This window comes from Ambystoma mexicanum, chromosome 5q, assembly GCF_040938575.1.
Source record: "Ambystoma mexicanum isolate Mex_15411 chromosome 5q, UKY_AmexF1_1, whole genome shotgun sequence".
Taxonomy (NCBI): domain Eukaryota; kingdom Metazoa; phylum Chordata; class Amphibia; order Caudata; family Ambystomatidae; genus Ambystoma; species Ambystoma mexicanum.
In genome coordinates, this window is record NC_090933.1 from 633,854,277 (window position 1) to 633,881,949 (window position 27,673).

Sequence of the window (27,673 nt, forward strand, 5' to 3'; positions counted from 1 at the left end):
GGAGAAGCCACACGCTGGACTTTTCGTCAATAAGAAAATTGACGCGTGCTACAGGCTACATTATTCGGGAGCGGTGGCCCTATCATCTTGTCCGCCCCCTCCTCCACAGTGGTGGCTGTGGCCACTTTACAGTCCAGGGCTGCAGTATCCTCTTCTACGACCGCTACTAAGGTCCTGGGGAAAGAGGACAGGCTCCTCGATTCCCTTGGGAGGAAGATTTTTGCTAACTTGGACCTGCAGCTGCGGCAGGCCAGTGCAGAACTGGTGTTAGCGAGGGCGAATATGAAGATGTGGAAAGGTCTGTCGGAGTTCGCGGAGTTCATTCCGCTCGAAGCTGGATGACTTTAAGGTGGGATTGTCGGATGCCAGTGTTTTGGCCCAGGATCTGCTGGAGGCCGCAGCTCATCACGTGGACACTTCGGCACGGGGCCTTATGCTTGGAGTTTATACCTCTCGGTAGGCTTGGTTGCATGCCACCAAGTTCTCAATGGAGGTGCAGGACAAAGTGTTGGACCTGCCGTTTGACGGTAAGATTTTTCATTCCTCAACGGTTGTGGAGCTGACCAAAACGAAGGACAGCACCCAGACAGCTAAGTCCTTGTCCGTCCTGGTAAAAAATCCCTTTTAGGACCGAGAGACCGTTGTCGCAAAGCCAGCCCTCCTCTGGTTTCAGGGGGTTTCTAGATCGGAAATCCTGCAGAGTGGATACCCCTTCGGGAAATTCCTGCCGGAAGCAGCAACTGACTTGGTTTTTCTCCCACTCCTCAGCCTCCTCCTCGGGTTCAGGTGGTAACGCCACCAAAAAACCTGCCAAATGAGGGTTCTCTGCGCTCGCACGAGACCCCGGTGGGAGGACGCATTGCGTCTCATTGGGAGGCGTGGCAGACCATCACCGAGGACCGGTGGGTCTTGTCAGTCGCTCGGGCAGGCTTCCGCTTACCCTTACACCCTACCCCACCCTTCAACCCTCCTTTCCAGCAGTCTGGGTCGTCCTCCTCAAAGTCGAGGTTCAGAGGTTGCTGGACCTCAGAGCTGTGGAACCCGTTGCCCTAGGGGAGCGACGGGAGGCCTTCTACTCCCAGCTGTTTACGGTGCCAAAACCCAACCAGGCTGGCCTGCGCACCATCCTAGACCTTTCCCAGTTCAATCTTTTCCTACCCCAAGAGAAATTCAAGATGATCACGCCTGGCCAAATAAGGTCCTCTTTGCAGATGGGCGATTTGCTCAGCGTGGTGGACCTTCAGGATGCGTACATGCATATACTGATCTGGAATCTACACAGGAGATATCTGTTTCTATGTGGGAGAGGAACACTTCGAGTGCTTCCTTTTGGCCTCAGCTTGGCGCCGTGTCTTTACAAAGGTGATGTCGGTGATTGCGGCCTATCTTTGTCTGCAGGGTATCCATGTGTATCCGTATTTGGACGATTGGCTCTTATGCAGCTCTTGTTCGTTGAAAGCCGCGTGCAATCTTCAGTCTCCAGCTCCTGTTCCATCTTGGGCTGTCGTTGAACTGGTAAATCTTCCATGACGGTCTCTCCGGACTTGATTTTCCTGGGTTTTCGCTGGAACACGATCGACTGCAGAGTTTACCTGGGACAAAATGGCAGATCTGTTGGCCACGTGTCAGATGTTTGCGTAGTCGGAGAGCATGTCGGCCTGGTGGTTCCAGAGGCTTCTGGGCCTCATGGCCTCGTGTGTTTTTGGCTCTACCTCTCGCTCGTCTAAGATGAGGCGAACTCGGATGGCTCTTCGGAGATCTTGGCGTCAGGCTATGAATCCGAACTCCAAGTTGATATTGATTCCCGCTTCCATGAGAGTGGACCTGGATTGGTGGTCGTCTCTCAGCAACCTGTCGGTGGGTGCGGGTTTTCAGGACCCAGCCCCGATGGTAACGGTCACGACGGACTCCTCCCTTCTGGGGTGGAGTGCAACGTTGGATCTTCTTCAGGTCTCTGACCTTTGGTCGCCTCAGAACAAGTTCCTTCACATAAATCATCTGGAGCTTCTGGCGATTTTCCTAGCGCTCAAGGCGTTCAGACCGGTCTTTGCCAACAAGGTGGTCCGTATCCGCACGGACAATGTGGTGTCAATGTATTACATCAACAAGCAAGGGGGCATCAAGTCTCCCCCTCTTGTGGACCTGCCCATCCAGATTTGTGAGTGGGCGGTTCTTCATGGTTTCTGGCTGGTAGCAGTACACATCCCGGGCCAGCAGAAAGTCATGGCAGACGCCCACAGTCGGCAGACGATGATCAGCTACGAGTGTGAACTGAAGGCAGAGATCCTCTCATGGATTTTCCTGCGTTGGGGCACACAACAACGGCAAACAACTTACTCTGTATGCCTCCAGAAATGGTTTGGGAGCCTCCTCTCTGGGGGATGCACTCGAGATTCCTTGGCACAACATGAGGGCCTATGCTTTCCCGCCTCTGCCTCTGATTCATCGGACGATTTGCAAGCTGAGGAACACAGTGAACTGTTCTCCTCTGCTCATAGCCCCGTGGTGGCCGGCCAGGTTCTGCTTCTCAGAACTTCAGCACCGGTCGGTGTGTGCACCGATCAGGCTACTGGTGAGTCCCGGTCTGCTTCACCAGGGGGATCAACAGCTGTGGCACCCCTCGCCACAATCGTTCACCTCGGAGGAATGGTGCCTGAGTTCCGGTCCCTGGAACATCTAAACCGGTCTGTCGATAACATGCCCATTATTAAGGCTGCCAGGAAACCCTCGACAAGGTCTCGGTATGGAAGCAAATGGCTTAATTTCTGTCATTAGTGCTTAGACAAACTGCTGGACCAACGGCGGCTACGATTGACACTGTGCTGTCCTTCGTATCCCACCTAGCAGAGTCGGGCATTCACGTTCTGTCATGCAGAACTTAACTTTCGGCGGTATCCGCTTACCTATCTACGGACCAATGCTCTTACTCTGTCTAATCCAGTGATTAAGAGACCTTTCACAGGTTTGACGCGCCTTTATCCCCCGGTTTGCAAACCGCACCCAGCGTGGGATTTGAATGTGGTCCTTACTGCGTTTTGCCATAAACCGTTCAAACCGATGGCCACGGACTTCAAGCACCTTTCGTGGAATGGGTCTCTTTGGTTGCCGTTACTTCAGCAAGGCGTGTGAGTGAGATCCAGGCATTGTCAGTGGAGCATCCCTTCTTGGTTTTCCACAAGGATAAAGTGGTCCTACGGACAAATCCTTCTTTCCTGCCGAAGGTGGTTTCAGATTTCCATCTGAACCAGTCAATCTCGCTGCCGGTCTTTTTTCTGAACCCTGCTTCAGAAGCGGAAAGGGTTCTGCATTGTTTGGATGTTAGAAGGGCTCTTAAGTTCTATCTGGACAGAACAGACAGAACCGACAGAACATCTGAATTTACGAGCTATTCTCAACTGTTGGTAACCTTTGGTAATCAACAAGGTAAACAGGCCTCTAAGGCGCCTATCTCCAGATGGATCGCTGCCTGTATTACGGAGTCTTATACTGTCCAAGGACTGCAGACTCCTAAAGGTATTCATGCACACCTGGTGCGGGGCAAGGCAGCTCCAGTTTCCTTTAAAAAATATGTCCCCTGGGAGACAATCGCAAAGGCGGCTACTCGGGCCTCCCCATCGGCCTTTTTGTGAACATTGTCTAGACCTGAGCTCCAGATATGATGCTCATTTTGGCCAGACTGTGCTGAAGAACCTTTTTCAATAAGGGGTTTTCCATCCTCCCATAGTTCCTGTGAGGAGTGCTTGGGAATCTCCCATAAGTATGGAGGAAAGGGGACGGGACGTAGGAGTATAACCAGGTTACTCACCGTAGTGACACCTACTCTTAGTCCATAGTCCCCTTTCCTCCATACGCCCGCCTGCCGTCCCCTCTAAGGTTCCTCTGTTATTGCTTAAAGGTCTCTGACCTGGCGATAGAAAAGGACTGATGGGCGATGCGGAGCTAAGATGGGCGGGGTTACGTCCGCGTGCAGTACCCTGCGTAGAAAGAGGAAGGACCAAAATGTTTGCAACATTTTTGATGCTTTTACAAAGTGCTCTGGTCCAGTCCCACAGGACGGAGGAATGTCCCATAAGTATGGAGGAAAGGGGACTATGGATTAGGAGTAAGGTGGTCACTACGGTGAGTAACCTGGTTATTAACCTTAGTATATCTTGATGCGGTACAAATATGTACCGCATCAAGATCTACTAGTAATATCCAGATGTGAGGGGAAAAAAAATGCGCTGCTCAGAGGGAGTAGAAAAAAGGAAACGCCCCCAGTCACCCACACAGGAACCTTAGTTTTCAGGGACTTCTTAGGAAACAATGCATGGCATAGTGTTCAATTAGTCTTAAAGAACAATGTGTGGCACAAATGGAGTAGAAAAAAGGACCCCTCCCCCCCCCCCCCCCCGCAGTCATCGGCACAGTAGACTGAGTTCAATTTGTTCTTGACGGCGAATAAGCAGTGCTTCAATAGTGCCTAATCATGTAAACGGTGCACGGCTCAAAGGGAGTACGGATCCCCCCTCCCCCCGTCCTGCCCATAGTCACTGGCCCAACAGTGATACATTTTCAGATAGATCTTGGCACACCTGTTGAAGTCTCAAGATCACTCTGTACTTGGCACGTACCTGGGGTTTTTATGTATGGACTAAGGATCGGTCAAGCCGTCTCAGTAAAAGGCGGACACCTCAGCAGACAATTCGGCGGACAGCTTCGCGTCTAGCAGGAGAGTTTGTAGTATTAGCTGCTCCTGTTCTAGTAGCCAGGGAAAACCGACTTGAGACAGGTAACCAATATCCAGCAAGTAGTGCAGTAAAAGGCAGACACCTCAGCAGACAACTCGAGTGTCTGAACCCTGTAATACAGTAACCTGAACTTTTGTAAACCAAATGGCTCCTAGCAGGTCTGTGTTTGGGCTCCAGCGACACCTTCTTAAATCACACAATCTGTCCTTTCACTGTATCTGCAATAGTTCAGATTCATTTGATCTTGAGAATCGATCTTTGGAGCCATAATTTCAGCCTCCAGAAGTGACTTGAGTTCAAGGAGGATCCTCCCTCGCACCTTTACTCGGTTCCCCCACTAAACAAACTCTGAACAACATTCAAAACCTTCGACATTGATGGCAACACCATTAAAGTCGATGATAATGTGAAAACTCTAGGAATCTATATCGACTCCACTCTTTCACTCACAAGACAAACAAAATCTTTAGCGTCAGCACATCTTACACATGCAAACTCATCACAGCTTGTCGTCCTTACCTCTCACCAAGCAATTGCAGTACAGTAGCTAGAGTACTAGTCCTATCGAAGTTAGACTACTGCAACGCCCTCTATCTAGGAACCTCGCAGTACAATATTAATAAAATGCAAACTATGCAAAATAATGCAGTCAGAGCTGCGTGTAACATCCCTGGGAAACGCCAAATTACGACAGCCAGACAAAACCCAAACTGGCTGAGTATTAGAGAGATTTGAGATCTATTCTTTGTCTAACACACAAGTGCCTCTATAACCAGGCTCCCATTTACCCGTGTAATACCTTCACACGACACACTTCACTACGACCCACTAGAAGAGCACAAGCTCAATGCATTGTAATACCACGGTTTAACCAGTGAGCGGGTGGGGTTAGTTTTCCCTGTCTTGGCAGGAAAAAAATGGAACTCACTCCTCAGTACCATTAGAGCAGAACCTTCCCTCATGGTATTCCGTAACAAGGTCAACGTCTGGCTTCTGGAGAGAGGACCACCTCGTGTAGGTCAGCAAATCCATCCTAAATCAGCTACTCGCATCAAGGGATGTTCTTTATGATTTGTCTGTATGTTTGACTTCTAACCACTGTCCTTGAATATATCATTGTGTTGTGTAAAAATATGTAAATCTGTATATACAATGTCTTTTGGAGAACTATGTAATGCAATTTAAGAATAGCACTCAGTTGCCCCAAGGCTCGATGTGCTCTACAAATAAACAAAATACAGATAAACACTCATTACAGATTCCTCACTTCTGTACTCTGATGGGAGTTGGAGGGCTGAAGACACCCAGGTCTCATTTGGCTAAATTGATGGACGAGCTGTGGAATGGAATTGAAGGACCCCTCTTTGACACTCCTTGATCATTTTCTTCTTTTTTTTCCAATAACGAACTTCTAAACTGTGTGCCAACTATATTTTATACATTTAATAGCATTAGTCAACACTTCAATTATTCTTTGCCAAGTGCAAAGGGTTTTTTTTTTCAATAGGACACTTTTTTTTTTTTTTTTAAAGAATCATGAAAACGCATACTAAGTACATTTTAGTTAATTGAGTGGTGCCCACCTAATACACTTTTGTCAAACTGTGGCATGGGCCAGTGTGCACAGAATTATTAGTCGAGTCCTTAATAGTCTGCAAGTCTAATCAAAAGGCAGACTCCCTCTGCATTGAGAACCATGAGTGGTATTTCATTCTGTAGTGGAGTAGGACCAGGCCTCTTGCATTTTTTCCAGTGGATTTTTTGTCTCCTCAGAATGCCGATGTGCAACAATTTCCCCATCCCCTGTTTCCCTATGACTTGGGCAGGTTCTTTGGAGGAGGGGGGGGGGGGTCTCTTGCTCTGTGTGTTCCTTCTGTTTTCAGCGTATCCACAGGAGAGTTAGAACATTCTTATCTGCAATATGCTGAGGAACCTGACCTTTAGTCGTTTGGATCTGTCTGAAGATAACATGAGGGTAATGGTGAAAAGAATGGCCTCCACCAGACATCAATGCAAGGGCAAATGGACCATGTTCTGCCATTGATGCTTTGACTGATTCCTTAATGTATGGTGCTGGATTTTGTTTTCTCCTCTCTTGGAGATGGCGGGTTACAGAATATCTCTTGACTAATGCAGGATTTCCCTTTTTTATCCACGGTGGCCTACTGGAATTCTGAGGATGCCTCTTTGTTCTGGTTTAACCCAATGGTAAAACGTCACTGTGAAGGTCTACCGTTTCAGATGCCTCATCCCTACTGAGACTTATTGTGTTCCTGACTGCTCGGCTCATACTAGCAAACGGCTTCTGTCCCCATTATGATTGAAGATGGGCTTTCAGTGGTAGTCCCTGGAATCAGTGAGCTGCAGGTTCTCTGATCTGCTAAACTTTTGATGGTGTTGGTTAACGTACCTCTCTTTTATAGTAAAAGATATCTGATTTGCCCATCATTTGCTACCTTAACTGTTTGCTTAATGCCGTTGCCATCAGGTCTTTCCTCCCTTTAGCCCTTACGAGCACCACTGCAAGCTTGACGGCACACTCGCCTTGCGCTCCGATCGTGGCAGAGCAAAAAGAGGCAGTTTGCGATTATTGGTTCCCTTTCGAAGGGGCCCTGGTTAGCCAGTAATTTCCTCGGTGATGCCCGTGTGACCGTCTCTGCCTCGAGGGTCCGATCGACAAAGCATTACCATGTTGTTGTAATTCCTAGCCACCCACGTTCACTCACTTGGTTAAATAAACCTTGCCCCCATTTGTTGCAGCGTGGCATAGTACCAAGGTTTCGACGAAGTTTTAAGGACAGTATCTTGAAGCTCGGCTGTTTTGTAACGGCTGCTGCGTATGCCCTTCCATGCGCATTTATTAACCCATGGCTAGTTTAATGTTGATATGGCTTTGGAGATTCCCAGCCGTGCGTGCCTCCACTATGTAGAGCTCTGGAGCTGCAACAAGTGCTTGGTGTAAAACCGCACATTGACCCATTCACGTCCCTGGTTACGGTGCCTCTAAGCTTCGGGGTGGGCTTGGATTTATGAATGTTGCTGACCGAGCAATTTCAGTCATGGTAAACACTTTCTAGTACACACTTAAGGGCGAGTTACCCATATCTGCGTCCACAGTTAAGAAATGTCCTTGCACGTGTGACTTCACTCTCTTCTACGGCTATATATTATGTAAATTAAATGGATTCGCGAATTAACTTGCACTTGTGCGTTTTTTCTTCTGTGAATTGAAAGTGAAATAAATGAGCCCTCATTGAGTATGTTTTGTTTAAAGTTCCTTAATTATGCAAGTCATACATATTTGTGTTATTTTGAGTACCCTTTGCTTCCTTCTCGAGGCGTCTTTAGCAAGCGTAGCCTTTAGTTTATAAACTGTTTCTGTGGTGCTGCATGCTCATCTGATTACACCTGACTAAAGTAGGGGTCTGCTGTTCGTAACCAGAGCATTTTTTCAGCAGATAGGTTGCGTGACTGCATTCTTATATCCGTCTCCGTGCTGTGCAACATAGCATGTGCTCCTGCTGCAAATTGTCGTATTTTGTTCTGTTTCTTCAAATAATTGGATACTAGGCAGACTGGTGAATACATCTTTGTGGTTATTGCAAAAGCACTCAAATGGGTGTTCGGATATTAATTACTGTTTGAATAAAATTATCTTTCAAATGCTTATTTTATTCATTTGGATTCTTTTGTAGGAATTGGAACTGTATCCAGACACTGCATGGTCCAACGACTCAAGGAAATATGGAATGACAAAAAGGAGCAATCCAAGGATTACATGCTTTGCGGACAAACACCTCAGTGAGGTGGCACTGACTTGCTTTTTCTGTTCTTGCTTTGGGTAGCTAAGCACTGAAAGATGGCAGATCAAGGAATGTTGAGTTTGTTTGGCGAGGATGGTAATCTTTTCAGCGAAGGATTAGAAGGGCTTGGCGAATGTGACTACTCTGAAAATGCAGTTAATTCTATGGGGCCACAGATTCCGATGGATCAAGGATTTGTTTCTTTGCAGTCACCGCTACACCATACCCCGACCAATCAAAATCAAACAAAGTTGTCTCATTTTGATCACTATAACCAATACGAGCAGCAAAAAATGCACCTTATGGATCAGCCTAGCAGGATGATGAATAATACCCCTGGAAATGGAATAGCATCTCCCCATTCGCAGTATCATAACCCACCAGTATCTCATGGTGGTCAAATGGGAGTGTATCCTGGCATGCCGAACGAAAGGCATGCACAGCCATTTGTGGATGGTGGCTCTATGTGGGCTCCTCGAGCTGTTCAGGTGCCAGACCAGATCAGAGCCTCTTACCAGCACCAGCCACCTACAAATTCCGGACCACCAGGACCAGGTCACGTTCAACATATTCAACAGTTGGGAAATTTTATGACTCGTGATTTTTCAATGCAACAACATGGTCCTCCACCACCACAGAGAATGAACCAGTTTTCTCAAGGTCCAGACAGCATGAATCGGGGGAATCATTTTCTGGGTGCTGCAGCACCAACCCATTTGTCTCATGTGTCCCAGCAGACTCCCAACATGGGCCCATCGTTACGTCACTCAGTCCAGCAGTTTCACCACCACCCCCCTACTCCTCACCATGGCGAACCTGTTGTACACAGTCCCAGATTTTCCCCTAATCATCAATCGGGTACAGTTCGGCCACAAGCCCTTAACTTTAATTCTCGAAGCCAGACTGTACCATCGCCTACTCTAAGCTCAGGACCGTATTCTCGTTATCCTTATAGTAACCTAAATCAGGGATTGGTTAACAATACAGGGATGAATCCGAATTTAGGCCTTACCAATAACACGCCGATGAATCAATCTATTCCTAGATACCCAAATGCTGTTGGATTTCCGTCCAACAGCGGTCAAGGACTAATGCACCAGCAGCCCATTCATCCCAGTGGAACACTTAACCAAATAAATACACAAACTATGCACCCGTCGCAGCCTCAGGGAACCTACTCCTCTCCACCTCCCATGTCTCCCTTGAAAGCAATGAGTAATCCAACTGGAACCCCTCCGCCGCAGGTTCGACCTGGAAGTGCGGGAATACCGATGGAAGTTGGAAGTTATCCAAACATACCCCATCCTCCACCACAGCACCAGCCCCCAGGTGTAATGGGAATGGGTCAGAGGAATATAGGTCCCAGAAACCTGCAACAGACGCCACCTTTCATGGGTATGTCTTCAACACCAAGGGAGATGGGTGGGCACATGAGACCAAATGGTTGTTCTGGTGTTAGCCAGGCAGCTCCACAGGCAATACAAGAGCGAATGATAGCTGGACAACAGCAGTCGTTTCAGCAGCAAATGGCTAACTGTCCTTCGATGCAGGCCCATTCAGCAATGCATCGGTCTTCACCACCACCCCATCCACATCATCAGCCATGGACACAACTTCACTTGTCCCCGCAGAATACGCCTCAAAAAGTGCCTGTTCATCAGGTAAGTTTTTGTAAAATATATGAAATTCTATATGGTGCATTATTGCTGTATAGCAAAGTATGTTCTTATTAGCACAAATGCATGTTAAATGGTCAAATACATCTGCTTGGAGCAGAGCCAAGTGCCAGTTACTGCATAGGAAAATATTTGAAAAGGGAATGATGCAAGCTTAGAGCTTATATAGCACTCAACTGCACCACCAGTACCAAATTAAGTTTAAGATTTGTACACACATTTTAATAATCTGGGTTCTTGATTAAATTATATTTTTATTGGCAAGTCCTTGTGCTATGTAGATTGCAAGTCTCCCACCCCTCCAGGCCAATAGATCTGAAATCAAAATAAAATCTCTGCATGCCTGCCTTATGTATTCCCATGCCAATTACATTGCTAAAAGTATTTCCACCATCAGTGAACTACAGCCGCAAGATTAAAGTGCCTGCACAGCGCCATGTATTGAAATATTGATTTGATTACCAAGAGCTAAATCCAGGTCCTTGGTATCCAGCATCGTCCAGTAATCAGAAGTTACCTCTGAGTGGTGGGGGCAGCTGGTCCTGGGAGTGACTATTATACCGTGCTACATGCTTGACTGCCATATGAGATCAGTCACTGCCATGAGATTCAAACTTTTTGTTCATTATAGGAGATGCATTATTCTTTAAATCTTCTCTAGATGTGTCCTTACATGATTGCATGGCACCAGTTGGCTTGGGAGTCAAAAGTAGCTCCTTATAGCTGTTGGCATGAAGCCAAGCAGGCTCCCTTAAGCTATAACCAGGAGCTAAATAGCGCACTTTGACCCATAAATTTGAACCCTGAAAAAATGTACTTGCCACTGACCTGATGCTTAAACTCGCACAGCGGAGTGAAGTGCAATTCTTAAGTCTAGTTGGGCACTTAATTTGTGGCATGTAATTTTGTGGGTGGTGCTGCCAGTGACTGAGTTTCTCAAGGTTGGCTGCAGTAATGGTATGTTGGACATAGATCTGAACATATTTAGGCAGTACATTGTTAATCATGTTTTTATATTTCAACACGGCTATGAAATATGAATGTCTTTTCGAACCTATTGGTAAACCCTTTGATTCCTTGTGAACACTATGTGCAAGTGTTGCTTGTGTAACCTTTTTTAACCCGTCCTTATCAGCACTTTCAGAATTCTAAATGGTTTTCAGTGAGTGCTATAGTTGTGTCTCCGATTGTTCTGAAAAGGTTGGCCGTCTCAGGACTGCATTCCTTGCATGCTCTTCCTGCACCCAAGCAGTTTAAAATTAAGATTGTGTTTTTTTCTGCATGAAAGTAATGTCCGACAAATGTGATTTCACTCTAAAATTGCCACCTAGTCTTAAGGTTTTTGAAAAGCGAATGCATTGTACAAGCTTAACGTAATATTTTCAGTTCAATAGAAGGGTATGCAAACTTGGATTTTGTGATTTACAGAAGTGTATCGATACTTATGCTCCCAAATCGATAGGGTCGTTTTTACAATTGCAACTGATTTCCTGCTTGCTAATTTTGCTGTAAGCCCTGGAGTCACATAAAACTATACAAAAACCCAAAAGAAGAAAAGTGGTGTTTTTGCCACAAGGCACTTACTGAGGTTGCTACTCAAACCCATTGAATGCTTCAGTCTAGCCTTTATAAGCCCTGAAACCCCTTTCAAACCAGGGGTTAGTCTTTTTGCAGTGGAACATCAAGCACACCATCACACCAAGACCTAACCGTAGTGCGCCTGGTCATGGCACGTTCGCCTTGATTTTCAAGAAACTACACTAGGCTTCTCGCCCCATCACCACCAATAGAATACTGCTGAAACCCACGCAAAATCCAGACCAGCTGTGCACATAATCTGAACCTTATGACTCTTCCCATAACAATCTGTCACGGCACCCATTCTCTAACCAGGCAAATATGGGTTGTTGATTAGGGATCTTGCCACTCCTTACCTCCTGCTGCTGGCAGAAAATGCACTAATTTTAGAAATCCTTTCTTCACCTCTCGTGCCACGTTCTTCCAAAGGGTGTTCATCCCCACAGTGCTTCGAGGCCATACCAATGGCAGGCACTATACAAATGCCTAACACAACTCAAAGTCCTAATGCCCATGGCCTCAGTTGACCACACTTAAAAAAAAAAAAAAGAAAAAAAAAAATGTAGTATCTGTATTAAATAAAGCTAGAATTAGTTGAAGGAAGCGGTCTTCCGAGTATGTAAATTGTTATGCATTGTTGTTTGAAGGACGCACATATTCCTTCAGGTTAAACTTGGTCATTTTGATGGCATGTTTCTGTACTGTTAGTGGGTCTCTTGTGCGCTCAAAGTGATCGTCCTTGATGAAGTTGGATTTTGCTATTGGTTTTTATTGGTTGGATTGGCCGTCTCTAGTCCTTACGGTTATGGGTTGTTCATAATCTCTATAGTTTACCTTTAAGCAAATTGCAATGGAAGTGAGGCCATGCCCACCCCCAAACAAACCAAATCATTGTTTAGGCTGCTTCACTCTACTTAGGGAAGGTTAGGATTGCATGTGTAATTTTGGTCAACGGCATGCAATGTATTGCAGATGTACGTGGAAGGGGCTATCGGGTGTGTATGGTTCTGCATATATATGATCATCCTTGATGCAGTACAGTTATTTCTAATAGCTCACCATGAAATTAAGTTGTCTTAATTGAACGCAGTATTAAAGTTAATTTGTTTCCTTTCAACATGCTTAAGACTGCGCACAAGTAAAGTGAATTTAAGGTACAAAGAAAAGGTATGGACACATGAATTTCTAGCTCATTGACTCTTATATCGTTTGAGAGTAGGTTGTTTAGCAAGCATTGCACCATTCATTTCGGCAGGGCAATCCTCGGGCATGCAGGAGCCCCCACTACTGGACAGTAGATCACTACAGGCAGTCCCAAATCCACCCCCCAATCGTTTTCAAAGTAATTCCAATGACCGGGGTACACATTTTCAAGTAGCAAGCTACTAGCCAGGCATCGCATGACTCGCCCTCCAATGCTCCACATGCATACATCGCACAGTTGCTTAACCCCGGAGTCAATTAGCACTCACCCCTGGCTAGTGCAGAGTGCAAATCATTTTGAGGGCTGCCTAATGTATCCTGGAAACGTTGACCCCCTCCCCCCCATACATACCAGTCTTATGTTATGCTTGTGTATACTAATCTTATAATAACCTTTTTTTGTATTTGTACTTTAGGCCTTTTATAGAAACCAAAAGAAATGTTATGATTTACTCCTATGTCCCATCCCCTTTCCTTCATACTTGTGCGACATTCCCTCCTTTGGGACGGCACTGGAGCACTTTTGTTAAAAAGCATCAAAAATTAAATTTTTGTCCCTTTTATTTTTATGTGGTGCCACCGCACATGGCCGGACCACCGACCTGAGCTCAGCAGCACCCTCCAGTCCTTTTCTCCACAGGGTCGCACGCACTAGCATCATTGGGAATTTTTTCTTTTTATTCCTTTTTTGTCCTTCCTGCTCCGGTTCCACGATCATCTTGTCCTCACAAAGGCACATCACCACTCTTTGCTTCGAGTGTCTAGGCCCGGAAAACTGTTGGGCGTCTTCTATTGCAACTCCCTTTATGTCCGGGCACTCCAGTGTAGTCTTGTCAGGTGGGAGGAGGTGTTTCAACGTGTTCCTCCACCGCATTTGCAGCTCTTCATCGACAAGAAAAAGAAACGTCCAGTGAGTTTTCCTTTTTAGGGCAACCAGGCCAGGGGACTCCTTCCCTGGGTCTTCTAGGCTCCAGTAGCTCTACTACCAGGGATATCCCTGAGGTGTCCAACAAGGGGCCTAACAGGCGCACCAGAGACTCCTCTAAGGGCCCCCGCAGTGGGCCAGTCAAAACTGGATCTTCTGAGGTTCCCTGTTTGGGGGTTAAGGTTGGGCCAGTTCTTCTGTGGCTCTGGGTACCAGGGTTCACCCTGAGGCTCCTGCATCTGTAGCTAACCACACAGTCTTGGTTCAAGGCCCCTCTCGAGGTGGCTAAACGTACTGGGATTACACCTGAGGTTCCCCTTCTTGGAGTTGAATCGGACACCAACTGAGTTGAGGGACCCTCATCGATGGTCTTGGATGTAAGGTACATCCCTTAGCCTTCCCACGCGCACTGTCATGGCAATGCCAGTTCTGTTGAGGGGACAGAGAAGGCGGCCACGCAACACAGGCCTTCCAGTACCGGCTCTGCCGAGGTTCCTTGCTTCACGGCTAAAATGTCACACAAGGCCCCTGACTCCCCTAAGGAGACTATTGCTTCACTTGCTCCTGTGACGCAGTTCACCTCGCGCGTTGACAAAATGGCAGCCCAAACTCTGAAGACCACAGTGGCCATTTTGAATACCTCCCTTACACCGACATTCACTACGGCTGGTGCTGGGGGGGCGTCCTCCTTTTGGGGCAGAGCAGCCTTTTCCATGCTTTGTGGATAATAAGAACCAGTTCCACCCTCCGATGGACTGGCATGCTTGGACACTGCTGCCTCATACAGTCTTGCTCCCTCCTGCATCTGCACCCTTGATCTATGTGGACCCAATTGGTGGAGGTCCATCCTGACAACCATCCTCATTGCGTTCATGGGGGTATGCCCCTTCCGCGCAGCCTCTATCCTCTCCAGCGCCTAGACCTTCGTCCGAGGATGTGATTTTAGGGAAATTTCAGACGCTGATGCATTCTGATCCCATGAAGGCATACTTAAGGATTGGTTTAGGGAAATCTATCCGAGACCACCTATACCGCCTCCGGATATTACACAGGTACCAGTGGCACCTCTTTCAGCCGGTCGTCTTCTGCCTCCACTTTCCCTGATGGAGGAAACACCGGCAGCACTGCCTAACACTTTAAAACCTGAGACGGTAGCCGAGGCACAATCAGGCGGACCAGGACAGCGATGAACCGCCCTACTCTATTAGAGCATTCCACGACCGGGTGCTGGACATGATGGTGCTGCTTGACATTCCAGTACCCGAGACCCCTGCTCAACAAGAGGGGGTGCTTTCTGGAGCCTTCACCTTGTCTGCTCAGAAGCGTACCGGCCTGTTCCTCCAGAAGGACGTTTTGCCCAAGGCCTGCAAGGTCTGGGAAAAAACACATTACGGGCAGCATCTTAACGAGATTGACGCTCGCTACAAGCTTCATGTGTTTGAAGACATATCTTTGCCTACTTGTCCGTTCCCTCGTCGATGGTGGCGGCAGCCGCCACTCTCCAATCCAAACCAGCCTCTACATTCTCCACTGCAGCGTCTCAAATCCTCTCCAAGGAGGATACGTTTCTTGACACCATTGGGAAGAAAGTCTAACTATTCGGCGCTCCAGCTTCATCAGGCTAACACTGAGCTTATCCTGGCAGCTTCCAATGTCAAGCAATGGAGTTCCAGTAATGTATTCCTGTGGGATTGGCTTGAGGGCTTCAAAGCCGGGTTTGTCGGATGCCAGAGTGCTGGCACAGGATCTACTGGAGGCTGCTGCGCGTCACGTAGATACTTCTGCACGAGGCCTCATGGTCGGGGTCGACCTCTCCCGCCAAGTGTGGCTCCATGCTATGAAGTTCTCAATGGAAGTTCAGGACCAGGTGCTTGACCTTCCTTTTGATGGTAAGGAGTTGTTCCAATCCTCTTTGGATGAGGAACTAATGAAGACCAAGGCAAGTGCTCAAACAGTCAAGTCTTCATCAGTCCTGGCCTGGTGAAAACCCCAGCTAAGGCTCCTTATACACAGAGGTCAGGGTCCCAAACACGGTCCTTCTCTGGCTTCAGGTGGTTTCAGGATTGCTGTGTGCCGATCTGGTGCTCCGGCTGGCGGGCCCCACCGTAAGCAGCAGCTGCAAGGTGGCTGTTTTTTTCTCTAGGCCAACAGCCTCCTTCTGGCACAGGTAATCTCCCTGCCGACAAATCATCCAAATATTTTTCATTGGTTGCACGAGACTCCGGTGGGAGGACAAATCTCTTCTCATCTGGAGGCGTGGCAGACCACTGAAAACGATGGGTTTTGTCAATAGCTCTGGCGGGCTTCCGCCTGAAAACGATGGGTTTTGTCAATAGCTCTGGCGGGCTTCCGCTTGACCCTGCCCCACCCTTCAATCCTCCCTTCCAGGAGACTGAGTCGCCCTCCCTCAGAGAGCTGATGTACAGAAACCTCTAGACTTCAGAGCGGTGTAGCCTGCTCCCCTCAGGGAGCAAGGGGAGGGATACTACTCCTGTCTGTTCAGTGCCCAAACCCAACCAGGCTGTCCTGCGCACTATCCTCGCCCTTTCCAAGTTCAACCTCTTTCTCCACCAAGAGAAATTAAAGATGATTACGCCCTGCCAGATAAAGTCCTCTCTCCGGAAGGACGACTGACTGAGCATGGTGGACCTTCAAAATGCATACATGCACATTCTGATTAGGAGCCTGCATCGGAAATATCTGCGGTTCTCCGTGGGAGCAGAACACTTCCAGTTTTGTCTCAACTTTTGGTCTCAGCTTGGCGCTGCATGTCTTTACGAAGATGTCTGTCATCGCAGCATTCCTCAGACTGCAGGGGGTTCATTTATATCCATACTTGGACGATTAGCTCCTGCACAGTCCTTGCCCACAGACGGCTACAACCCATCTCCAGTCACTCCTGTTCCATCTTGGGCTGTCAGTGAACTGGCAGAAATCGTTCTCTCAAGATCTGATCTTTCTGGGTTTCCATTGGGATACTGTCAGTACCAGAGTGTTCCTAATGAAGCACAGGATTGCAGACCGGTCGGCCACGTGCCAAATCTTCCTCCAGTCTTCTCACATGACTTGGAGGTTCCAGAGACTTCTGGGCCTCATGGCGTCTTGCGTGTTAGCTATACCTCTTGCATGCCTGAAGATGACGCGCTCTCAGCTGGTTCTTCGGAGCTGCTGGTCCTAGGCTCCGGATACCAAGATGATTCCAGTTCCATCCTGCATGACAGTGGATCTACAATGGTGGTCTTCCGCCAACAACCTTTCAGTGGGGACCTCCTTGCAGGAACCCTGCCCACAAGTTATGGTCACTACTGACTCCTCCCTTCTGGGCTGCGGAGCTACGCTACATTACCTCTAGGTGTTCGACTTGTGCGGACGCTTCAAGACAGGCAGTTCCATATCAATTACCTGGAACTCCTGGCTGTGTACCTGGCGCTAAAGGCTTTTCAACCGACTGTGCAAACACGGACTACACTATTGCTGATAGTCAATTCTGTGGCAATGTTTTACATCAACAAGCAGGGCGGCACAAAGTCTCCTCTCCTTGTCATACACATTTGGGACTGGGCCATCCAGCACAATGTTTGGCTCCAGGCTGTACACATCCAGGGTCACATCAATTTGACCGCAGATTCACTCAGTCGGCAGCCAGTTGGGAGAGTGAAATGAACAGCGATGCCCTCAAACATTTTCCATCAATGGGGCACTCAAGAGGTGGACCTCTTTACAACTTCTTCAAACAAACTTCTTCTTTATGCGTCCTGGGACTGCCTCAGAGCGTCCTCCCTTGGGGACGCCCTCTGTCACGTGGGACAACATGAAAGCTTATGCCTTTCCTCCATTGCCACTGATTCATTGGTCGCTCTGCAAGTTCAGGAGCACATCGAACTGCACTCTCCTGTTCATGGCTCCTTGGTGGCCAGCCAGATTCTGGTTTTCGGAACTACAGCATCTGTTGGTACTTCCCCCGATCAGATTGCCGACCTTCTTCACCAGAAAAATCACCAGATGTGGCACCCCTCCCCACAATCATTCAGCTTGGTGGCCTCGTGCCTGAGTTCAGATCTTTAACACAGTTCAATCTGTCCGAAGACAATATGCGCATTATCCAAGCGACCAGGAAGCCTTCTACGAGGGCTCAGTACAGGAGCAAATGGCTCTGGTTTTGCCATTGGTGTTAAGCCAAACTGCTCGATCCTAGGCATGCTTCGGTCGACACTTATATCCTTTGTGTTTCACCTGGCAGCTTCTGCATGACAGAATATGGATGCCAGGACTTAATTATCCACCATTGTAGCCTACTTGTCGACGGGCAGCTGTTCCTATTCATTGACTAATCCAGTCATCAAGACATTTTGCCGGTCTTCATCTCTCCCTGCCGGTGCGCACCCCTCATCCCAAATGGGATCTGAATGTGGTCCTCATTGCGTTATGCGATAAGTCGTTTGAACCCATGGCCTCTACCAATCTTAAATACCTTTCTTGGAAGGTTGCTTTTCTGATCGCAATAACATCAGCAAGGTGAGTAAGCGTGCTACAAGCTCTTTCCGTGGAACAACAGTTCCTCACTTTCTACAGGGATAAGGTTGTGCTTCGCACTCGTCCTTCCTGCCTAAGGTGGCTACTGATTTTTTTCATTTGAACCAACCAATCTCCTTACCTGTCTTCTTCCCTAACCCAGCATCTGATACTGAGAGTTTTATATAACTTGGACGTCAGGTGAGCCATAAAGTTTTACCTCGATGGAACGAGTGAACTCCGAAGCGCCTCACAACTCTGTCACATTCTGAGACCCGAAAGGGAAACCAGCTTCCAAAGCATCCATCTCCCGCTAGATTACCTCATGTATTTCAGAGGCCTAGAAGATTCAGGGCCTTCAACCGCCGAAAGGCATCCATGCACATCTAGTCTGTGGCAAAGCAGCTGCTGTTGTCTTCCAAAAGTATGTCCCTTGGGAGTCCATCGCCAGGGCTACTACGTGGGCCTCCCCAACGGCCTTTTGTAAGCATTACTGCTTAGACCTGAGCTCCAAGGCTGATGGTCAATTTGCCCACGCTGCTGTTAAGAATTTATTCCAGTAAAAGGTGGTTTTTCCATCCACCCGTGCTACTTATGGTGTGTGCTTGGGAATCTCCCACAAGTATGGACTGGACAGCATGGGACGTAGGAGTATAACAGTTACTCACCGTAGTGACTACCTTACTCCTAGTCCATAGTCTCCTTTCCTCCATATGCCTGCCGTCCCCTCTAAAAAGTATTCTTTATTATTGCTTAAATGGTCTCAGACCTGACGATAGAAAAGCCGAAGGGTGATGCGCGGGGTGGTGCTCCGGAGGGTGGGGTTATGGCCAAATGCACTGGCCTGTGTAAAAATAAAAAGACAAATTACATTTTTTGATGCATTATAGCAAGTGCTCTGGTCCCGTCCCAAAGGAACGGGGACTGTGGACTAGGAGTAAGGTAGTCACTATGGTGAGTAACTTTGTTCATTTGTAACTAATGTTTTAACAAATTGTAAATTTGAGAAATGTATTCTGAGAATGCACTGTGAACTTGTCTGTTTTTTGTTTTTGTATTTTTAACACTTTTATGGTCTGTTGACCAAAATAAAGTTAAACTGACAGCCGTGGGGGCCAAATCGTGTATATATTTGTCATCCTAACAATTTCTTGTAGACATTGAGTTTAACAGCAATATTTTCCTCCAGGGCCTTGTGTTCCGCAGCCACAATATTCTGACCTGTGAGCTTTGTTTGATAAGACATCACTGAAAAATGTTCGCCTCATCATTTCCAGATTTAATCCAATCACCAAAATCCATTGATTCACTGCCCTGAAAAAGTAAACAGTTGTGCAAGTGCTGTTTTCCTTGTTACATTTTGTAGTATTTCTTTTTTACTGGAGTCTATTGTAGATTTATTTTTAGCAAACTTTACAGGGCAATATAGTAAGCACATTAATGGGAGCTTATGCAGTAGCGTGATACAGCCACAGAGGCAGGCATTAGTACAGCTGAGCAAATTCATATTAATTTGCAGAATAATAGTAAACTGACAAAGGTGCACGGAGCTGACTGCAGTTAGGCATGCAAAAGGAACCACATTAACTTGCCAAATCACACCACATCTGACCCTGGGCCATGTTGGGATACCATAAATGTCTTTGGGTCTACACAGTGAAGAGACAGAGGTTATACAAGTCTCCCTGTCAAAGGTGAATATATAAGGTCTTGCAACCACTCTGTATGCGTTGGGCCACTCTTCGATTTCCATTTTCGGAGCACACATGTCTTGGCTACAATACCTGCTACATTAAAAAGTCATCGGACCACCACCGACATCTTGCCTATATTCCACAAGAGATACTTAACTGGAGCAGATGTACAGCGAATGTCTAACATCTCATGCAGAGTTGCGGCCACCTCCTCCCAAAAACAGTGCATGACCGGGCAATTCAGAATATGTGCAGTGTCAGCTGGGGTTCAGTTGCATTTCATGCGTTCATCAGGGGCGTACAGTGTGAATTTAGCAAGTCTAGCCCATGTAGACTGTAGCTGGTTCAGCAATTTAAATTGACTCTACCTGGCACACATTGATACTTCCTTTAGTAAGTGCACATTTCTGCCATGGGACATCTTGGACCGCCAGGTCATGGTCCACCTTACTCGTATCATGATCCTAGTTGGTTGAGCATCCATCACTAACTTATACAACCTGGACAGCAAACGGCTGGTTTCCCCACCTGCAACAATGGTGTGGGAGTGGATGAGTTTCCGGCTCATGTGGGAAAGTTGGCCACATCCGTCTAGCAGCAGCCCTTAATCTATAATATTGCAAGATAATCATTGGACTTCTGCCAAGTTTAGCTGTGTAGGCTGCAAGAGGCACAAAGGACCCGTCTGGGAAGAGCTCTCCCAGCGTCAGATTAGTGTTAGTTCCCCAGGATTTTTGCACATAAAGATCGAGAGTGGGACAAGGCACCGCAATACCTAGTCACTGAAATAACCTAGTCCAAGAATTAACAGTGGTGCGTACCGGAACAAATGTACAGGAGTCTATGTTCCTACCATTAAATGTTATGTTATTTTGCATTTGTATAGCGCCTTATGTACCATTGGTATGATCTCAAGGCGCTGGTAGGTTGAACGCCCTCGGGAACCGCAGTTGAAAGAGAGTCGTAAAGTGCGTGGGCGCACCAGGTATGTGTGCATCCGGTGTGGTTGTTGCATGATAGCTGCTTCTTAGTGGTAGATGTGGTCCTAAACTAGCCGGTGTGTGCTAGCTAGCTGTGTTTTATTAGGATGATGGGTGGTTTCATGGGTCATGTTAGTATGAGAACAGCTTTACCGAATGTGTCCTAGTGCTGCTGTGTTCTAGTTGAATGGTGGTGTATAGGAGAGAGTAAGCGTAGTAGTATGATATTGTGGTAATCAGTGAAGTGTATGCAATCGGGCACAATCTACCTACTAAATGTAACTTTTAAAAGAGTGACGCTATTAGGGTACATTCAATGTTGTTGGTGACACGACCTTAATTCAACTCTAATACAGTGACTCTAATAGGGGATGATTCTAGGCTGAACTTTAACAGTGTGACGCTATTGGCACACACTCAATGATGTTGGGAATACCGTCTAGGTTCAACATTAACACAGATGCTACAAGGGTGCGCTTTCTAAGTTCAACTTTAACACAGTGACGATAATTAGGGTACGCTTTCTAAGTTCAATTTTAACACAGTTACGCTATTAGGGCACACCTTCCAAGTTCAGCTCTAATACAGTGACGCTATTAGGGCAGGCACACCAGGTTCAACATTAACACAGCAACGCAATGAGGGCACACTTTTAGATTCAGCTTTCACATGGTGACTTTCTTGATTCAACTTTAACACACTGTCATTGGGTACACTCCATGATGTTGGGAATATCGTCTAGGTTCCATATTAGCACAGTGACGCGATTAGGGCACACTTTCTAGATTCAGTTTTAACACATTGACACTATTAGGGCACATGCTATTAACAATTGTGTCTAAGTGCGGCACATGCCATCATTCACAATCCAATTAAGAGTGGGATATGCCATCATTCAGAGTTCTGCAAGAGTGGGACGTGCTAACATTCACAATTCCAACCAAGAGTGAGATATGCTAACAATCACAGGAAATCACAATCTGCTGCGAGTTTAATAATGCTATAAGGGCGCGCTTTCTAAGTTCAACTTTATCACAGTGACGCTATTAGGGCTCACTTTCTAGATTCAACTTTAAGATAATGACACTATTAGGGTACACGTTGATGTTGGCAATATCTTCTAGATTTAACATTGACACAGTGACGCTAATTAGGGTACGCTTTCTAAGTTCAACTTTAACACAGTGACGCCACTAGGGCACAATTTCTAAGTTTAATTCTAAGATAGTGACGCTATTAGGGCACACTCTCTAGATTCAACCTTAACACAGTGACGCAATTAGGGCACACCTTCCAAGTTCAGCTCTAACATAGAGACGATATTAGGGCAGGCACACTCTCTAGATATCATTCACAAGTCTAAGTGCAGGATATGCTATCATTCACAATTCCTTTCAGGTGGGGCCATGCTATCGTTCGCAATTCGATCCATCATTTACAGTACCAACTAAGTGAGCTATATGCTACCAGTCATAATTCTGTCTAGATGAGGTACATGCTATGATCCACAATTCATCTAAGTGTGGTGCATGATATCATTCATGATTCCATCTAAGTGTGGCTCTTGGTAACTTTGTTGCACCTGTCTTAGTGTGAGGCTGGTTAATCTTCATTGTCTCAGAGTGGCACAAGTCAAAATCTGTAAGTATGTTAGTATATTAGGCAGAAAAACATTTACAGTCGAGCCTTGAGTGAATTTAGCTTGGTGGTCAAATCTCTCTAGGTGTGCATGGTGTGAGTCTATGGCAGTTTACGTTAAGGAAAGATAAGGTAGAGTGGCGGGGGCTTTCTGGAGTAGAGTGATTGCTCTACACCCCACTCATGCCACACTTAGTTTTGTTGGTGTCTGTTCATTGCTGCTTCCCCCGCTAACCTTAAGGCAGTTATAGCACACAAGTGTCCAATGCACCACCCTCCGGTCCTGGTACCAGTACCCTGCATATTGAGCCTATGATGAAAGGTAGTGCAGTTCCATGTCGGGGGGCCACCAGCCAGCCACCCCCCCCCCCCCCGATCGTACGGCTGCATAAGATTTTCCTAACTCAGACCAGACACCCCTGACCCCCACAGAAACACCACCATCATGGAGCAAATGGAAGAGAAAAAGTTCCTTACCAGCCAGAAAGGGCTATTACAGAAGAAATATAGGAGCTTTGGGAGAACAATCCTCTTTAACAAAGATAATCTACCTTAAAGCGAGATCAGCAGCTTAGCCCAGATCTTAAGTTTGGGCCCCCAGGTGTTGCATATATTCGGTGTAGTTATTCGCAAACTGGGCACATTGCTGCATAGAAACTTTGATACCCCAGTAATTGAAAAATCCACCCAGCTGAACCCCTGTGGGTCGGCCATCTGGACCATGGCATCTGTAAGGGGGAACAAGTCTGACTTGGATTTGTTAGCGGTGTAGCCCAAGTATTTGGAGAATGTGTACACTTTGCCATCATAGGGCGAAGGTTCACTTCGGGTTCCGAATATACAATAAGGTATCTGCATACAGAGATGACCTGTGGTGACCCAGTCATATGTATCCCCTATGCCCATGCCTAGATCTTATTATTGCTGTCTGAGGCTCTTTAGTCAACGCAAACAGAGGGGATAGGTGACCTCTCTGCCGCGTCCCTAACACCATACTAGTTAACATGTAGTTGGATGAGAGTTAAGTAATTGCAAGCCACTGAGCAAGTAAGCCGCAAATTTATATTGCTGCAGGACCTTCATTAGATATTTCCATGTTAAAATCCTTCTCGATGTCCACGGTAATTTGGGCAATAATGCATAGATTGAATGCTGTGGCACTTCTGGGATAAAGGGGAAATTCCAGAATTGAGAACTGGCTACCCCTCTCTGTGCTACCAGGTTAGGCCGCGTGATCTACAGGATCATGCTGAGCAACACATCTCACTTACCAATTAGTGAGCTTTGTGCATACACAAAATAAAGAGCAAGAGAGAAAAGAACCATCTTATTCAAAGGTTAAAATACAGTCACAAAATGACATCTTTTCCATTAATTTATTCAGTATCAAAACCAATCACAAGTAGTTAAAGGGGAAACAGAACGAGAGATACAACGATGCAACCGTAAATCTAGTGCATCCCTGACTACTACTCGCTTACTTATTAAAAAACACAGTATAACTCCTATGAGGTTCGTCATCTTAGTCATGACAACTCAATCTCTTTAGGCGGTTTGCAGATACAAGACTATGTACGTTAGCTAGTCTCTTGTCATGTGTCGACATGTTTCGGCCATATCAACATATGAAACACTATCCCTAGTGTCTCTACAGACGATATATTGTTAGGCCTTCTTCAGGACAGACACATTTCTTTGCAGATGGTAGGCCTCTTTTCCAATCCCCCGTTGCAGTATAAGTACAATATCCTGGTAGTACTTGAGCTTTTTGCTAGGAAAAACCTAGTCAAGGTATGATTAAATCACTATTTCCAGGCGTTCACGGATCACTTCCAGGCCCATTTTGGAATTTTCAGGCTCGATTTGGCTTTGGTTTTTGCCTGAAAATTCCCAAGCTAAAGTACTACCAGGATATTGTACTTATCCTGCAACGGGGGATTGGAAAAGAGGCCTAACATCTGCAAAGAAATTTCTGTCCTGAAGAAGGCCTAACAATATATCGTCTGTAGAGACACTAGGGATAGTGTTTCATATGTTGATATAGCCGAAACATGTCGACACATGACGAGACTAGCTAAAGTACGCAGTCTTGTATCTGCAAACCGCCTAAATAGAGTGGTCATGACTAAGATGACGAACCCCATATGAATTATACTGTGTTTTTAATAAGCGAAGTCGGGGATGCACTATATTTACGGTTGCATCGTATCTCTAGTTTTCCCTTTTTTAACTACTTGTGATTGGTTTTAATACTGAATAAATTAATGGAAAAGATGTAATTTTGTGACTGTATTTTAACCTTTGAATAAGATGGTTCTTTTCTCGGTTGCTATTTATTTTGTGTATGCACAAAGCTCACTAATTGGTAAGTGCGATGTGTTGCTCGGCATGATCCTGTAGATCACTCGGCCTAACCTGGTAGCACTGAGAGAGGGGTAGCCAGTTCTCAATTCTGTAATTTCCCGTTAATGTGTCTCCCGCTCTGAGACACTGGCTCCCCGATAACAAAAATTGAGGGAGACTACCTCTGTTGATATAACTTCTGGGATAAATCCAGACTGGTCCGGTGAACCATATCGGCCAGATATGGGAGGAGTCAAATCAAGGAAAATCTTCACTTCGACATTTATCAAAGACAGCGGCTGATATGAAGCGACCTCATTCAGCGACTTACCAGGTTTCAACCAAAGACTCCTCCCACACCGACAGTAGTTGTGGAGCCAATATTGGACTGTAGTCCTTGTATAATTCAACCCCTAGCCCATAAGATCCTGGGGCCTTACCTGACGCCAGGGCCACAATAGCAGTAGTGAACTTGTTGGGGTGATTTGGGGGGGAGGGGCAGTCGTGGGGTGGGGGAGGGCCTCAAGCACCAAGTGTGCTTCTTCCTGCAACGGTGTAAGGTCGATGGTCTCCAAATGCTGTGAGTTTGAAGTCGAAAACGGCATCCCTGTTTGGATAAAATGATGCATAGTACACCTGGAATTCTGAATTGATGTCGGCCTCGGCTGTAAGGGCAACCCTGGCTGTTGTGGCGATGCCGGTGATCACCTGGGAGGGCGAATCCAGTCTCACGGCCCTAGCAAGGGCCCTACCCGGCCTATTGGACTCAACATATCTATGCGCAAGAACCGGCTTTATGACTTAAAGAACCTATATCAGCTAGCTCCTGGAATTTTAATAGATTGGCCTTGATTAGACCCAGCAGCGCCTTATGAGCCATACCATATTTGTTTTTAAGCTGCCAAATCTGCTGCTCAAGCACACAAAGTTCTGATTTGAGTGACTTAAGGGCCCCGAAGGACTGGATAACAACCCCCCCGCTCCCTCCCCCTCCCAACAATGAACACTTTAAAGGTTTCCCAGACCGTAGTGACATGCTACTGATCCTGCATTATTGTTAAGCTCAATTTTGTCATGTAACACTTCGCAAGCTTGGTATCATGCAACATGTTGCAGAGACAGGGTTTACGTGTGTGTATATGAAGACCAAAGGGAGCACTATGGGTGAATGGTCAGAGAATGTGTGTGTGGAAGGAGGGAGCCACCAACGCACCCTCCCAATCCACTCTGTATACAGAAGCCAATAATGGATCCCGGACAGAGAATCGTGGACCGTAAAGTAATGTGTATTCCATTCCCCCAGGATGTAATCCCCTTCAGACCTCAGAGACCAGCGCATTTGCGACATAATTCGCGAAAGAGTCTGCCACCAATGTAAAAGGCCGGGGTGCACTAGAAGAGTGATCCATGGCAGTATCCAGAATCTTTTTCATATACTCCTCCCAGACCGCAGGTACATTGTGACCAATAATATCAGCAAGAGACCAGTAGAAGACAGGGTCATCAACGTTGGGGCCATAGGAGTTAACCAACAAGACATCCTCGCCATCAAATGTCCCCCTTAACAAATCGACCCAGCGGATCAATGTCCACAGTGAATGTAACCATGGGGGTGTATCGATGTCATTACCCCAACGGCCTACAAAGAGTATGTGGTGAAGAATCTTTGGCTGCCCCATTTAGGGGCAAAGGACTCATGAACCAATCTTAATGCATGGGTCTCCTGCAGCATCGGGACACTTGTGGTGTGTCACTCAAGATATGCCATCACAGCTGGTCCTGGGTACCGTACTCTTAAAGAATGCTTATTGTGGTTTTCCTTGAGACACTCTCTTGCTCTTGCCTTGGATTTCATCCCACTTTCTGGAGTTCCAGCCCTTTCTGGGTTTTCTAGAACTTTATCCAAATTAGTAATCCCTCTCTTCTGGATTCTCTCTATGGGATTATTCCTCTTAGTATTCGACTCAATTGACAGTCTTGGTTTACAACGCTTGATGCACTTTTTCATTGAATGTCTTCTCAACCCAGAGTTCCTGGTGCCCTTCCCTTTCTTCCCAGGGTATTTGTGTCCACTTCATAAACAACTCTTTCCTACTGTCTTCAATGGTTTCTTAAATCCCCAATTATACTGGTTTACAGTTCGAGAGAAAAGGGGTTAGAATTGGATTTCTTGATGGAGGACTTCATTTAAGCAATAGGCTCCGATCAGGGGGGCAGGGGGACCACTTCAGGTAATTCCCCGGGGCCCATCGCGAGAGACTTGACGAAGGCCCCGGTTCATTACCTGAAGTTGTAATGCCCCCCCCCGCTCACCTACGAGGGGCCTATTGCTATCAGTATCCCGGCCCGTAAAACAGAGGTAGTTTGGAACAGAGAAAAAATTTCAAAAAAATGCCCACTGCGGAAGGGAGAACAAAGTCTGTTTTCCTTTCCATGGCGGCCATCGAAAATGAATGACAAAAAGGAAACTAACAAAATGGGTGCCATGGAAAGGCAGAAGGGACTACAAGTAGTCCCTTCTGCCTTTCCATGACGGCCTGTCCCGGATCGGGAGCGGAGGCGCTGGTAACGGAAGTGTTCTCTGCGCATCT

The 27,673-nt window shown here is 46.7% G+C and overlaps 1 protein-coding gene across 2 annotated transcripts in view; it reads left to right on the forward strand.

Moving 5' to 3' along the window:
- The window catches only part of CHD7 (chromodomain helicase DNA binding protein 7), a 1,412,705-nt gene that overhangs the window by 150,805 nt on the left and 1,234,227 nt on the right, over window positions 1-27,673 (forward strand). For both annotated transcript variants that reach the window (XM_069621097.1, XM_069621098.1), the window contains exon 2: window positions 8,426-10,194. In XM_069621097.1, the coding sequence (XP_069477198.1) occupies window positions 8,590-10,194 (1,605 nt within the window). In that variant the 5' untranslated portion in view covers window positions 8,426-8,589. The remainder of the gene's footprint in view (window positions 1-8,425; window positions 10,195-27,673) is intronic.